We start from the raw sequence: 16454 nt of genomic DNA, 5'->3' as shown, positions 1-16454 counted from the left end.
TTCGTGTCAGGACACACAGGACCCTGGTGTAGGTTCCTTCTGTATGTTGTCCTGCACACCGGCATCCCAGAGTTATCTTCAGATCCACAGGCCAGATCATCATCTCTGTGGGAGTGGGGTAAAGGCCCACTTGGAAGATTGAAAGTTCACCATTGTTTTGTGCTGGGGCCTCAAACTCAAGGCTTTTCTTACGCTAAGCAAGGTCTCCTCCACTCTGCTATGCCCTCAGTCTTACAATAGTTTCCAATGCTACGATCAAACCTAAGTCTCCCTGCATGGAAAACACTAGCACTGAGCTATAATCCTGACTCACAATCTTTTTTAACCTTTCGTTTTTCTCCCCACTCTTCTCCTCTTCTTTCTCCTTTTCTTTACTTTTCATCCCCCAACCCCCAGTTCTCCTGCTCAGATGAGCCAATGGTGATCTTGAACTTCTGATCCTCCTATTTGTGACACTGTGGCTGCTGTGTGTGCTAGCCAATCTCTCCTCTGACTGAGCTAAATTTCCCTTTGTTTGTTTTGTCTTGTTGTTAGACAGGCTGGTACTGTAGGCCAGGTTGGCGCTGGGCCTCTGATTCTGCTCTGGCTTCAGTTTCCTGTGAGCTAGGATTACAGACATGAACCATCAAGCTTGGCTTTTTCTTCCTTAAGAAGTACTGTTTTCATTTCCCAAGCTGGCTTTAAACTTCGCATCCTTCTATCCAAACATCCCAAGGAACTATGATCACAAGTATGGACCACAAAGCCCAGCTCCTACAATATATGTGTACATAAGTATGTATACAGTACATGTCTATTTTTTCATGTGTGTGGGTAGATGGGTGAATAGACACACACATGGTGGTGTGTACGCACATTGTAGTGGTTTGAATAAGAGTGACCTCCATAGACTTTGAATGCTTGGTCCCTAGTGTGTAGAACTGTTTTGGGAAGGATTAGGAGATGTGGCTTTCTTGGGGTAAGGAGTGTGATGGTGGTGGGCTTTGAGCTTTCAAATCCCCGAGCCAGGCCCAGTCTCACTCAGCTACAGCTCAGAGCCATACTTGCCTGCCTGCTTCCTTGTTTCCTGCCACAGTGGTCATCAACTTTACCTTCTGAAACTGTAAGCAAGTCCCTAATTAAATGCTTTTACAAAATAAGTTTCCTTGGTCACGGTGTCTCTTCACAGAACTGAAATGTAAATAAGACATTTGTAGCTGCGCCTGCATGAGAAGGCCCAAGGTTGATGTTGGAAGTCATCCTCCACCATACTTCTACCTTATTCAGCGAGACAGGGTCTCAGACACAGCCCAGGGCTTGCTCCCCATGGCTAGTCTCACTAGCTGGCTTGGTCTGTATGAAAATATTTTCTTCAAAAACGTTTTGGTATGGCGGCTTGCATGAAAATGGCCCCCATATGCCCATAGGAAGTGACACTATTAGATGTGGTCTTATAATAGGTGTGGCTTTGTTAGAGTAAGCGTGTCACTGGGAGTGGACTTTGAGGTCTCAGTTCAAGTCAGGCCCAGAGTCTCACTCTCTTCCTGTTGCCTGCTAGTCTAGATGTAGAACTCTTGACTGCTGCTTCAGCACCATATCTGCCTGTGTGCTGCCATGTTTCCCAAGATCACAATAATGGACTGTGAGCTAGCCCCAATTAAATGTCTTCCTTATAAGACTGTGGTCATAGTGTCCCTTCACAGCAGTAGAAACCCTAAGACACTAAGACATCAGGAAAATTTGGTTTAAGTCCTGTGTGTGTGTGTAAAATGCATGTATCCTAAATTCATTTTTTTTTTTTTTGGTTCTTTTTTTCGGAGCTGGGGACCAAACTCAGGGCCTTACACTTCCTAGGCAAGCGCTCTACCACTGAGCTAAATCCCCAACCCCCATTCTTTTTTTTAAAAAGATTTATTTATTGTATATGAGTACACTGTAGCTGTCATTGGATCTCATTACAGATGGTTGTGAACCACCATGTGGTTGCTGGGATTTGAACTCAGGACCTTAGGAAGAGCAGTCATTGCTCTTAACCACTGAGACATCTCTCCAGCCCCCCAAATTCATTCTTATTCAACTGAATTGGCAACAGAATTAGGAAAGGTGCCGTGAAAGGCTGGAGAGATGCTCAGTGGTTAAGAGCACTGACTACTCTTCCAGAGGACTCAGGTTCAATTCAGCACCCACATGGCAGCTCACAGCTATGCGTAGCTCCGATTTCCGGAGACCTGACACTCTGTTCTGGGTACTGCACACAGGCTGTACCAACATAATGCAGCTGAAACATTCATACACAGAAGATTAAAGATAAAAATGTGACGTGTCCAATGATCAGGGAGGAAGCAGAGCAAACAAAACAACAATGAAATGTTCTTTGAACCTATAGTCTCAACAGAGGTCCCAAGTCCTGGGTTAGGAGTCTAGGATCCGTGTCCACGTGCAGCAAGACATCTGGAATATCACAGTCTTCCTACAGTGTGCAAAGTCTAGGTCATTAGTTTACTGCAAAGACAGTTCTATAGACCTGACTCCTAAGGTGCCTATGGTCTGTCTCAAAAAATTTCATGTAAACATGCATGTAGAAGCAACACTATCAAAGGAGGCCTGTCCCTGTGAACTAGGCAGGGTGGCACAGCCTTTAATCCTTTCACTCTATAGGCAGAGACAGGAAGTGCTTCTGGTTTCTACTCTAACCCAGACATTAGCTGGGTCTTTCCCCATTGGCTTCGGTCAGACCTCATAACCTTACTCCATCAGCTAGCAAGAAAAGGGTTGACAGACAGGAAGTGAAGGAAGAAGGGGAAGGGGTTCCTGTTCTAGGCCATCACATTCCTAGAGTAGACAGTGGGCCTTTGTGAAAACAAAGGTTTGCTAGGTGAGGAGTATTAAAACATTTGTACAAAAGTCTTACAAGGTGAGGGAGGTAGAAAGATTTTAATTCCTTGTCCTAAACACAAGGTTTATAGTACTTGGCAGAAAGACTTGTTATTTCTTACACGCTGCAGAGACTTTAGAGGCCTTCGAAGCACAGGCATGTAATTACTTTGTCAACCTTGAGAATGTTTCTGAGACCCAAGGGCACAGCATATTTAAGGTGAATACAGTTGGGTATCATGGTACATTCCTGTAATCACCACACTTTGGAGGCCAAGGCAAGAAGGTCAACGTTTGAGGCCAGTCTGGCAGGCTAAGGAGATTCTGTCTTAAAGTAATCTAAACAGACAAACTATGGCAAAGGTCTGTCCTCCCAGAACTCTGGAGGTGAAGACAAGAAGGTTCAAAATTCAAGATCATCCTTGGTTACATGGTAAATTGGAGGCCAGCTTGGGCTAAGTAACAGCAGGGACCAGGACATGCCAGAGACCTGGGAGGGGGAGAAGCCCCAGAGGGTCTAAGGGGCCAACTCTAGCAGTGGGGGATATGGATCCTCAGTGGTCACTTCCTGTAGCCAGGCAGGATTTCCAGTGGAGGGACAAGGACAGCAACACATCCACAAATCCTTGACCCAAAATGTGTCCTGCCTACAAGACAGAGCAGAGACTGAGGGAATGGCCAACCAATAACTGCCCCAAATTGAGATTCATCCCATGGGCAAGAACCAATCCCTGAAACCATTAATGATACTCTGTTATGCTTGCAGACAGGAACCTAGCATAACTGTCCTCTGACAGGCTCTACCCAGCAGCCAATGGAAAGAGATGCAGAGACTCACACCCATACAATAGAAGAAGCTCAGGGAGTTGAGGGCTCAGAGTTGAAGAGCTGAGAAAAATTGAGGGACCTGAAGAGGACAGAAACTCCACAGGAAGACCAACAGAGTCAACTAACCTGTACCCTTTGTGCTCCCAGAGACTGAACTACCAACCAAAGAGAGAGCACAGGCTGGACCTAGGTCCCCTGCACATATGCAGCAGACAAGCAGCTTGGTCTTCATGCTGGTTCCCCAAACAGCTGGAGCAGGGGCTGTCCCTGAGTCTGTTGCCTACCTGTGGATCCTGTGACCCTAAACGGACAGCCTTGTCTGGCCTCAGGTGGAGAGGATGTGGGGATGGGGTGGGGGAGTGAGGGGAGTGGGTGGTTGGGGGGTGGGAGTGGTGAGTTGGGGGGTAACTTTCAGAGGGGGCTTCCCCTTCTCAAAAGAGAAAGGGAAAGGGGATTGGGGGAGGACAAGCATGATGGGGTACTGGGAGGAGAGGAAGGGCTGATAATGGGTTATAAAGGGAATAAATAAGTTTAAGTAAAGAAAGGAGGGTCTTCTAATCCCATTCTTCCAGCCTGTCCTTTCTCTTCTTTCCTCTGCTATAGTGTGCACTACGCCTGAGTCGAATTCTCGCCATGTTGTCTTACAAGACTTTCAGATTCAAGCAATTCCTGGCCAAGAAACAAAAGCGAAATTGTCCTATTCCTCAATGGATGCTGATGAAAATTGGTAATAAAACAAAACAAAACAGGTACAACTCTAGGAGAAGACACTGGAGGAGAACGAAGCTGAGTCCGTAAGGATCCACGCAATGGCAAGACTGCAGTTTATACTCATTGTGGTCATGGAGCCGTCCTACATGGAGTTCAACATTTTTAATCTGGAGACTTGCTCATGTCTACATTAGGGTGTTTGTCCAGTAATAAAATTTAGAATCTTTCAAACTGAAAAAAAAAGGAAAAATAAAAACTATTTAGTGTAAATAAATAAATAAGATGGGAAGCACCTGAGACGTGCTTGCCCGGCACCCCAAACCCTGAGTTCTGTCCTCAGCACTGTAGAAGCAAACCCCAAAACAACAAAGAGCGGATTGGCAGGGAAAGGTACTTGCTACCAAGTCTGACAGACAACCCGAGCTCAGTCTTAAAGCTGTGTATCAAATGAACCGGGACCCGAACCCTGACCTCTGGTGTGCAGAAGTGTAAGGTCTACCTCACTGAACGTCTATTTTTTTATCTTTTAGTATTTTCCTAGCATTCTTAATGTTTCCCCCTTTATTCAGAACCTGAAAAAATTTATCCCCAACACCAACCTTTTTGAAAGTACAGGTTATATTTGTATATGACTTAGAACAACACACAGGAGTAGGACTTATAAGTACAGATGATTTATTTGAGTAGGTGACATTTTCTCTCAGTGTGAGGGACCCAGCACAGGGCATCCGTGCACACTAAGCAAACGCTCTGCCACTGAGCTAAACCCGACCCCGAGCCCCTGAGTTAGTGAGGTTCCTTGTTCGATCACTCTCCCGCCTGCCAGTCTCTGTTAGGAGAGAAAATGAGGAGATAAGAGTCTAATACTCTTTGTGTGCTCATTTGTCCTGTTTGTTTGAGAAAGACTCCATGTGGCCCAGGATGGCCTGGAAGTTGGAGCTAAGGACAACCTCAAACTTCTGATCTGTCTGTTCTACCTCAGTGCTAAAAACGCAGCCATGCACCACCACCGCAGGTTTTCCGCATGCTGCTGGCCTACGGAAAGAGCTCCAGGCTATGAAGCTATTCAAGACCCAGACTCATAAAAAAACAAAAACGAGGCCCAGCGAGATGCATCAGCAGGTCAAGGCACTTGCCACAGGAGCCTGGCGGCCTACATGGTAGGATAGAACTGCCTTTCAATATGACCCCTCACGAACACTTTGACACACACACACACACCACACATGCACACACATGCACACACACACGCATACACACACACACATTATCAATTGTTGAGGAATATTCTAAGAGCTTCATATTTTGTAAGACAGTCTCGTTTTTCATCACATAGGCCTCTAGCTATGATATCTTTACTGTTATAATGCGAAAGGTGCCATGTTGATTCTGGATCTACGACAGCAGTGATCTTCAAAATACTTTTCTGCCAGAAAAATGTATTTCCTAAAAACGGGCATGTAAAGGGTTGAGTAAAGGTATTTGCCACCAAGCCTGATGACCTGCATTTCAACCATGGGACCCGTACGGCAGAAGGGTCTACTGACTCCCTCAGGTTGTCCTCAGGTTTCTGTATGCGCACGGTAGCGCTCACAATGGATAAGATAATGATTCAACTTATACATGGGCATGTAAAGCTGAGAGTGGCAGCTCACTCCTGTAATCCCGGCGTCCGTGGAAGCAGGAGCTAGAAGACATGGAGGCCAGTCTGGGCTCTATGAGACGTTGTCCCAGAAATGACAGAAACAAAAACAAACACAAAAAAATGGTATAGATCCAGGAAGGCTGGCAGACACCAGCACTGAACTCCCAGTACTGGAGAGCTACAGGCAAGAAAATGAGCAGTTCAGGAATTGAATGCCAGCCGCTTACGTAGGGAGTTAAAAACCAGGTCGGGTTATGCGAGATCCTGTCCCTAAATAAATACATATATAAATAAATAAATGGTGAGTACAGATGGGTTTTGAGTTTATTTATTTTGAGTCTGTTCTCCTTTGTGTCTTTAAAGCAGTGGTTGTACATGTTCATAACATTTTCCGTAATAGGCTGGAGCTTGTCTAACCACAGCACCGAGTTCTGCATCAGAGGTGGAGGACAGTGTGATCCCCTTTTTATTTTTTTTTTTTTTATTTATTTTTTTTTTTTTTGGTTCTTTTTTTTTTTGGAGCTGGGGACCGAACCCAGGGCCTTGCGCTTCAAGGTAAGTGCTCTACCACTGAGCTAAATCCCCAGCCCCGATCCCCTTTTTATTATCTTCCGTTTCTATAGCCACATCCACTGGTGAGGGCTGGGGTGGGGGTGGGGTGTCCACACCCTGCCTTGCTTTTCCTGCCTCCCACACATTTCTCTGAGGAGTCCCCTACCCACAATGGGGACAAGTCACCCAGTGGCCTGTAGAAGACCCGTGCTTACCTGTGAGGGTCAGGGATGTAGCCCATCACGGGCCTAGCCTTGAGCCTGTGTTTATCTGGGGGAAATAACAGAACAAACAAACAAAATTCCCTATTGTTGGTTTTGAATATCTGTCTTTTCCAGCGCCCTAGCAAGCTTCCAACCCTAGGGATGCCTTTTTTTTCCTTACACCCTTAATAAACTTCTATTTCTATCATTAAAAACATTTTTTTTCTGGGGCTGGAGGGATGGCTCAGCAGTTAAGAGCACTGACAGCTCTTCCATGGTCCCAGGGTTCGATTCCCAGGGTCCACAGGAGGCTCACAACCATCTGTAACTAAAGTTCCAGGGGATCCCACACACTCCTCTGACTTCTGTGGACACCATGCACCCAAATGGTGCACAGACAGACTTACAGGCAAAATACCCACATGCATAAAATAAATTACAATGATAAAAACAATTTACCCTACAGTTTAAAATTTCCTCATGTATTTCTCTCAGTTCTGGTCATCTAAAAAGCAGTCGGTGCTGTCACCCACTAAGCTCTTAACCAATTCTATCGCTGAAGTAGAGCTTCAGGGCGGGGTCATGGGAGAGACATGTATCTTTATCATCTAGAGTTATTTTTGTTGTTGTAAATTATACATATGTGGGGTTGGGGATTTGGCTCAGTGGTAGAGTGCTTGCCTAGGAAGTGCAAGGTCCTGGGTTCGATCCCCAGCCCCGAAAAAAAAAATTATACATATGTGTATCTGTGGGACAGTATGTGCACATGAGTGTTTGTACCCTTAACAGCCAGAGGAGTTAGTTTCTCCTGGAGCTGGAGTTACAAGTGGCTGTGCGCTGCCTGACATGGATTCTGGGGACTGTGAGGGTGCAGTGGAACCTACCTGGGCCCTTCCATGGGTAGAAAGAAAAGTTTATACTGGGCTAACAGACTGCTAGTCACACAGATTTTACACGGTAGTCAGTAAGATAGGGGTCTGTGGTGGCACACGCCTTTAATTCTGACACTCAGGAGGCAGAAGCAGGTGGATCTCTGTGCGGTCTCTGCCAGCTTGGCCTACAGGGTGAGTTCTAGGACATCCAAGGATACACCAAAAACTGTCACAAAAGACAACCAACCAAGCAAGCAAACAAACAAGATGTGGGTCTTTCAACTAATGTAGGCTATTAGGATTAGTCGGGAATGCCCTTCCCTGAGGTAGTTAGCCTCTGAGGGCCAATAAGGGAGGTAGTGGTTTTCCTGGTAAACAGAAACTTGCTTTTTGTCATTTCCAAGGAGTGCTGAGTTCAGGCTTCTATTTACCCAGTCAGAGTCCTGTTTAGGACACTTTCACTAGCACGGCCATAATGGGGTCTGCTTTGGACCTGGCAGGAATCAAACTCAGTTCTTTTTTTTTTTTTTTTTTTTCCGGAGCTGGGGACGGAACCCAGGGCCTTGCGCTCGCTAGGCAAGTGCTCTACTGCTGAGCTAAATCCCCAACCCCCAAACTCAGTTCTTTTAATCAATCACTGAGCCATTTCTCTAGCCCTCCTTCAGATCATCCCTAATCTATATCTACATCTGTACCTACATAATCTGTCCAGGGATCTCTGTATTCCAGACATGGTCACGCTAATTGCCACTGTGTAGGAGAAGCACAATTTCTTCTGGGTCATCAGGATCTGTCACTCTAGCTAACACAGTGACTCCCTTATTTCCCTCGTGAGTCGATGGCAGTGTCAACTTCCAGTTCAATGGAATCATTGTGCGTCTCCTATAAAACCCCTGTTTCTGGACAAGCTGAGCAGTAGGGAACAGAAAGAAAGAAATTTCTGGTGGGTGACTAATGGGTCACTGTCATTTCTATCCCTTGATGCCTAGACCGGTAGCATCCTAGATATCACATCATGCATTAGATGCCTGTATGTTTAAAGCATGTAGGGGTGCTATAGAAGACTCTGTACAAAGTTCTAGGGTTGCAAGACACATATCCAGAATCCTATACCAGAAGGAGATGCCGCCATGGTTGGAAGCACTTCACTTGGACGTGCAGGTGCCCCGTGGGTAACCACAACCAGGACAAAGCTGGTACTTCTACCTTTATTTTGTCTGTCCTTTTTGCCAGCTTTAAACTCTGGGTCAGATTCTTTCTTGTCCATCTCTTTGCTTGGATGTGCTATTTAAGAAGTGTTCATGGGCTCAGGGATGTGAGCAGAAGAGGTGGTGGAAGATCCCAAGAAAACAGTGCTCTCCAGACACAGCGGGGCTGATATACGTAGGAACTCAACAGAGACAGTGACAGCATGCACGAGACCTGTGCAATCTCAGCGCGGACAGCTGAAGTGGACAGACATAACCATGAAGCCATTTGCAATTGATTGCTGCTGGATACACAAAAATCACTTCTTTATGAGGTTCTCTGGGTATATCGACCATACTCCCAGGCTGAGGAGTAGTCGGTCAACATACAACATACAGATTCCATGTTGTTCTCTCTCTCTCTCTCTCTCTCTCTCTCTCTCTCTCTCTCTCTCTCTCTCTGTGTGTGTGTGTGTGTGTGTGTGTGTGCTGTGGTTGTTATTTTTTATTTTATGTACATTGGCGTTTTGCCTGCCTGTATGTCTGTGTGAGGGCGTTGGATCCTAGGAACTGGAGTTACAGACAGGTGCCAGCCACCCTGTGAGAACTGAACCCAGGTCCTCTGGAACAGCAGCCAGTGTTCTTAACCAATGAGTCATCTCTCCTGGTTTTTGTTTGTTTGTTTTGTTTTAAGAGAAAGAGCAAAGTTGATTGAGTAGGAAATGGGGGAGGATCTGGAAAGAGTTTAGGGGGAGAATATGATCAAAATACATTTGTTTGTTTGTGTGTTTTCAAGACTGGGTTTCTCTGTGTAGTCCCGGCTGTCCTGGAAGTGGCTCTGTAGACCAGCCTTGCCTCAGACTCACAGAGATCCACCTGTCTCTGCCTCTCGAGTACTGAGACTAAGGTGTGTGCCACCACTGCCCCGCTGATCAAAATACATTGCAGAAACAGTTTTTTAAACTAAAAAATAGTAGTTAGGGGACAAAAGATGGTGGAATAGAGTGGTGCATGGGAAAGAATGCTGAGTAAGTCCAGTCCTCCAGTCACCATGAGGCTCAGGCTAGCTACCACCAGGTTACCTCTCCCTATCACTAGCCCAGAGCTACAGAACACAGAGACCTTGTGTCAATCAACAAGCAAATGCATAAATAAATGGTAGCCAAGCACAGCAGTACATCCCTTTAACACAGCACTAGGGGGGCTGGGGCAGGTAGATCTCTGTATGTCTGAAACTAGCCTTGTCTATGTATTGAGTTCCAGGCCTGCCAGGGCTAGCTATATAATGAGACCCTCTCTTGAAAACATGGAGAAGAAGATAATAATAAAGGGAGTATTTGTGCATGTGGGAGAGGTGACTCAGTAGGTAAAGGGCTTTCTATACAAACATGCGGACAGGTAATTAATCACTAGCATCCAGAGAAAAAGCAAGGTGTGAAGCCAGGCAGAGCTCAGGAGGTAGACATAGATGGATCTCTGAAGACCTTACAGAGCAAGTTCCAGGACAGCCAGGGCTGTTACACAGAAAAACCCGTAACCCAATCTCAGAAAAACACACATGGTATGCACTCATTGATAAGTGGTTATTAGCCCAAATGCTTCAATTACCCTAGATGCACAGAACACATGAAACTCAAGATGGATGATCAAAATGTGAATGCTTCACTCCTTCTTTAAAAGGGGAACAAGAATACCCTTGGCAGGGAATAGAGAAGCAAAGATTAAAACAGAGACAGAAGGAACACCCATTCAGAGCCTGCCCCACATGTGGCCCATACATATACAGCCACCCAATTAGACAAGATGGATGAAGCAAAGAAGTACAGGCAGACAGGAGCCGGATGTAGATCTCTCCTGAGAGACACAGCCAGAATACAGCAAACACAGAGGCGAATGCCAGCAACAATTCACTGAGCTGAGAACGGGACCCCCATTGAAGGAATCAGAGAAAGAACTCGAAGAGCTTGAAGGGGCTTGAGACCCTTATGAACAACAATGCCAAGCAACCAGAGCTTCCAGGGACTAAGCCACTACCCAAAGACTATACATGGACTGACCCTGGACTCTGACCTCATAGGTAGCAATGAATATCCTAGTAAGAGCACCAGTGGAAGGGGAAGCCCTGGGTCCTGCTAAGACTGAACCCCCAGTGAACTAGATTGTTGGGGGAGGGTGGTAATGGGGAGGATGGGGAGGGGAACACCCAAAAAGAAGGGGAGGGGGAGGGGTTAGGGGGATGTTTGCCCGGAAACCAGGAAAGGGAATAACACTCGAAATGTAAATAAGAAATACTCAAGTTAATTAAAAAAAAAAAAAAAAAAGGCTGGAGAGATGGCTTAGTGGTTAAGAGCACCCGATTGCTCTTCCAGAGGTCATGAGTTCAATTCCCAGCAACCACATGGTGGCTCACAACCATCTGTAAATATATATAATAAATGAATAAATCTTAAAAAAAAAAAAAGGAAGAGGAGGAAGAGGAGGAAGAGGAGGAAGAGGAGGAAGAGGAAGAAGAAGAAGGGGCGGCGGCAGCAAGGTGTTAGCCAGTCTGTACTCTCAGAACTGAGCAGGAAAAGAAGAAGTTGGAAGGCTTGCTTGCTAGTCAGCCTATTTGAACCAGTGAGGTCCATGTTCAGGGAAAGACCCTGCCTATAAACAAGCAAGCAAACAAATAAAATAAACAGCAAAGAGTGATTGAGAAACACACAGAACCTCCACCTCTAACCTCCAGATGCACATACAGGTACATGAACACTGACACATGCTTACACGTAAGCACACACACACATGCACACACACACACACACACACACACACACACACACACTCAAAGACGTATTCATCTAAAATGACTAATCCTTTCCCAGGACATCAAGAGTAACCAAGGGGCTAGGGGTATGGCTCAGTTGATGGAGTGCTTGCCTATGGTTACAAAGTGCTACGTTCAGTTCACAGTGCTAACAAAACAGGGTGTAGTAGTGCAGTCTGTAAACCTAGCACCACTCTGAGCTAGAGGCAGGGGAATTGGAAGTTTAAGGTCATCCTCAATTACTCAGTGAGTCTGAGGTCAGCCTGAGATACATGGTGTGGGGGGGTTTTGCTGCTGTGAACAGACACCATGATCAAAGCAACTCCTTTTTTTTTTTTTTTTTTTTTTTTTTTTGATCAAAGAAACTCTTATAAGGACAACATTTAATTGGGGTTGACTTACAGGTTCAGAGGTTCAGTCCATTATCAAGGTGAGAGCATGGCAGCATCCAGGCAGGCATGGTTTGGGAGGAGCTGAGTTCTACATCTTCATCTGAAGGCTGCTAGCAGAATACTGGCTTCCAGGCAGCTAGAATGAGGGTCTTAAAGCCCACGACCACAGTGACACACCCATTCCAACAGGGCCACACCTTCTAATAGTGCCACTCCTGGGCCAAGTGTATACAAACCATCACACATGGTATAGGGGGATAAATGGTATGGTGGATACACAGTATAGGGGTGTACATAGTATGGGGTAACTGTGGTATTGAAGCCCGATGGTTAGCATTAACTGTCAGTGTGGCAGGATCTAGAATCTCTTTGGAGAAGAGGCCCTGGGCAGACCCGTGGGTTACTCTCTTGATTATGCTGACATGGAAAGTCATGCTGTAATTGTGACTGGGACCATTCTCTGGGCAGAAGATCCTGGACTGTATAAAGTGAAGAAAACCTGACTGAGTGCTAATTTGCCTCCATTCCTCCTTGTCCCTGATGGTGTGATGGGACCAGCTCTTCCAAGCCTAATTGTCCACCATGATTGACTGAGAGCTGAAGTATGAGCTAAAATAAACTCTTTATCTCAGAAGTTGATTCTGTCAGAGTATTTTTTATCACAATAGGAAAAGAAACTAAGACTTAGGGCCACCTTAATCAATGACATACCAACTACCAGCTTTTTACAGTATCTTTGTTCAGATCACCAGGAAGGCCACTTACCAAGGAAGGCCAGGCATTTTTGCATCATTAACCTGTTATTTGAACCATTACCTCCCCGGCTTACTTCAGATTCCAGAAATAGTGAGTGTTGTAGACATTCGTCTCTCCTGGCAGCAGCCTGAACCTACAGAATCCGACCTGAAATAATGGTGAATTAGGTTACCTACGGGCTGAGACTGCTTCTGTATTCACGCTGCTTGCCCATTGCTGTTTTTCTTCCTTATGCAACCCAGGACTTTTGGAAGCACTTTAGAAAGACAAACTTCCAGTCACTAGTTCCCTCACTGCTATGGACACAGCTACCCCAGCCACCATGCCTTCATGACATGTGACCTCCGAAACTGTGAGCAGAAATAGACTTCTCTTCCCTAAGATGTTTCTGCCAGGGATTTTGTCATGGAGATAAGAAACGCAATGTCTTTGAGCTAAACATGCCCCAGTGTATCTGTCATTTACTTCTTGTTAAACATCACCTTAAACTAAGCATGTTCAAGACTGTGCCTACCGACAGTACTTTTCCTACATTGGCTAGGCACAGAATCCCCCAGTAAAATCTTCATCTTTCCTTTGAGGACAGAACTGCTTTGGAAATAATTCCCATGACCTTTTTCCTATGACCTATCTCTTAGCCGAGCTGTCTCTGTCCTAGCACACACAGTACGTTTGCATAACTGTGAGTATTCATACTGCATGTGCTTGGCTGTAGCTGAGCTGTGCTTCTAGTCCAGGACCAGAGTCCCAGTACTAAGCCAATGGTTGTAAATATTTTAAGATTGATTAAGCCAATTGTTTTCCAGAAAGAGTGTATCAGTGCTGACCCCTGACTGTAACCCCAGCTACTGAGAGGCTCAGGGAAGCTCCAACATGGTTTCCTCCTGCGTCTGTGAATTTTCATCTGTCTCCAGTTCAAATTAATCCACACGCCAAAGTTACTTTAGGTGAGGGTAGGGTATTATGATCGGATCCTAAGTAACAGGACCTGACTGTGGTCAGTGCGATATGGAAAAAAGGAATTCTTTGGAGGGTGTAGAAGTGTTCAAAGACGTGATAGAACAGATGGACCTCCAGGCCTTAGAAAAAAACAAAAAGCTGTTGTGATGGCGAATGCCTGGAATCCCAGCACTCAGAAGGTAAAGGCAAGAGGATCAGGAATCCAAGGCCACACAGGTAAGTCTGGAGCCAGTCGATGAGGCTACAGGAGACCTATGACAAAAGAGTGAGGGGTGGGGGGGAAGAGGTCAGGATACTACCAAACCAGCATCCTCCCCAGCCTGCTCAAAGGGAACAGGGCCAAGAGAGATGGCTCTGTGGTACACCTTGCCAGGTGCCCTACCTTGTTTCTGTTGTGGAAATAAACACTAGGACAAAAAGCAGCTCATGGAAGAAAGGATTTATTGTGGTTACAAGTTTGAATCGCAGTACATCATTAAGGAAGTTAGGGCAAGCACTCACGGGAAGAACTCAGAGGCAGGGACTGAAACAGGCACCACAGAGGAACACAGCTCGCTGGCTTGCACCCCATGGCTTGCTCAACCTGACTTCTTCAGAGGTGACACTGCTGGCAGTGGGCTGAGCCCCCACCTTTGTTTGAATTTTGTCTCTTAGCCCTGCGGTGGTGGTGTGTGCCTTTAATCCCAGCACTTAGGAGGCAGAGGCAGGCAGATCTCTGAGTTTGAGGCCAGCATGGTCTACAGAGTTCCAGAGCTACAGAGAAACCCCCATCTCTGAAAACAAAAACAAAACCATTTTTTTTTAAAAAAGCTGATGCTTATTTATGTTTGTGTAGCAGGGTGACAGATGGCCGTCAGACCCCCTGGAGCTGGAGTTAGAGGCAGTTTTCGAGCTGCCTGACGTGGGTGCTAGGAACCGAGCTCAGGTTCTCTCCAAGAACAGTATGTGCTCTTAACCACTGAGCCGTCTCTCCAGCCCCAAGCCCTCACGTCAGTCATTAATCAAGAAACGTCCTACAGGCCAGTCTGGCTCAGTTATTTTCTTCACTAAGGTACCTTCTTTCCAGGTGACCAGAACAATAACAAAAACTAACCAGGGAAGACTGAGGACTTGATTTGGGTCCCTGGAACCTATAAGGGAAGGAGATGACTGACTCCTGACAGTTGTTCTCTGACCACCACACCAGTGCTTTTGTTGTTGTTGCTGTTGTTGTTGTTATTCCTGCCTTGGCACAGGTTGATTGCTAACTCAGCATCACCATAGATGATTCAGTTGGCCCTTTTTAAAGACCCCTGGGTCTTTATAAAGTCCTCAACAACAACAACAGAAAAGGAAACCTCTGTCCCAGGGTTTCTATGGCTGTGAAGAGACACCATGACCATGGCAACTCTTTTCTTTCTTTTTTTATTTTTCGGAGCTGGGGACCGAACCCAGGGCATGGCAACTCTTATAAGCAATCATTGACCTGGGGCTTACAGTTCAGAGGTTCAGTCCATTATCCAGTACAGCAGCAGATAGGCAGACATGGTGCTAGAGTGGAAGCTGAGAGTTTTATACCCAGATCAACAAGCAGCAGGAGGAGTGAAGCACCGGACCTGGCTTAAGCATCTGAGACGGCAAAGCCCACCTCCGGTGACACACTTCCTCCACAAGGCCATGCCTCCCAATAGTGCCGTTCTCTATGGGCATATGGGGGCCATTTCCATTCAAACCACCTTGCCTCTCTAGTGTCTATTTGCCTTGTGAATGCAGGCCTGCCCTCATGAACTGGTGAGCATGGTCCTTGAGTTTTTTTTTTTTTTTTTTTTTTTTTTTTTTTTTTTGAGCTGGGGACCAACCCAGGGCCTTGCGCTTCCTAGGTAAGCGCTCTACCACTGAGCTAAATCCCCAGCCCGGTCCTTGAGTTTTTAAATGGTCCTTAACAGATTTAAATCTGTTTCTGTTCATGATCTTTTGGTGCCTTCTGAGGTCAATTCGAGTCCCTGTTTCATTTCTTTTTGTTGGGCTAAGAATCTAGGATAAAATTTGATTACCAGTTCTGTTATAAAATGTAAAACAGTGATTGGAGAGAAGATGGGTAAATCACGTTCAGTTCTTTCTTTATCCTATGTATGTATATATGTATGTATGTATGTATGTATGTATGTACGTACGTCTGTATGTATGTATATATGTATGTATGTATGTACGTATGTCTGTATGTATGTATATATGTATTTACAGGCGTGGTTTTTATGTAGTTTGGCTGTTAGGGAGCTTGCTATGTAGACCAGGCTGGCCTCCAACTCACAAAAATTCACCTGGCTCTGTCTCCCAAGTGCTAGGAATAAAGTCTTGATTTATTCCTACAACCTGTCTTGAAAATCAAAATCAAAATCAAAAACAAAAGCAAAGCAAAGCCATCACACAGCAGTGTCTGGCTTGAGCCTTTCTAAAACTCCCCAGAAAGAAAAATTGTCACTGCCATTCAGCAAAGCGGAATCTTGAGCCTTGGAGATCAGGCAACACAAAAGCAGAGGCAGGAAGAAAAACAATAGTTGCTCTACCCTTCCCCCACCCCAACCCTGGTTCAGGGACACAGTTCACTGTCTGTCATGGTGGAATCAATACTAGAAATGGCCCACCACAAAGCAAGCAGTTGTCCTAGGCATAGGTCATGTGTTAAGGCCTTATGACCCTCTGGCCCTTC

The 16454-nt window shown here is 45.7% G+C and overlaps 1 protein-coding gene across 1 annotated transcript; it reads left to right on the top strand.

The window, feature by feature from the left end:
- Positions 1-4288: 4288 nt before the first annotated feature.
- Positions 4289-4479, top strand: LOC116889136 (60S ribosomal protein L39-like). The gene has a single exon (XM_032890310.1). It carries the CDS (start codon positions 4315-4317, stop codon positions 4477-4479), a length of 165 nt encoding a protein of 54 aa, XP_032746201.1. The 5' UTR covers positions 4289-4314.
- The last annotated feature ends 11975 nt before the right edge of the window (positions 4480-16454 follow it).

This window comes from Rattus rattus, chromosome 1, assembly GCF_011064425.1.
Source record: "Rattus rattus isolate New Zealand chromosome 1, Rrattus_CSIRO_v1, whole genome shotgun sequence".
Taxonomy (NCBI): domain Eukaryota; kingdom Metazoa; phylum Chordata; class Mammalia; order Rodentia; family Muridae; genus Rattus; species Rattus rattus.
The sequence above is the reverse complement of the archived record's forward strand: the minus strand, read 5'-3'. Positions and strand labels throughout refer to the sequence as shown.

Coding starts and splice junctions, on each gene's coding strand:
- LOC116889136 (XM_032890310.1), top strand. CDS start 4,315: ATGTTGTCTTACAAGACTTTCAGATTCAAGCAATTCCTGGCCAAGAAA.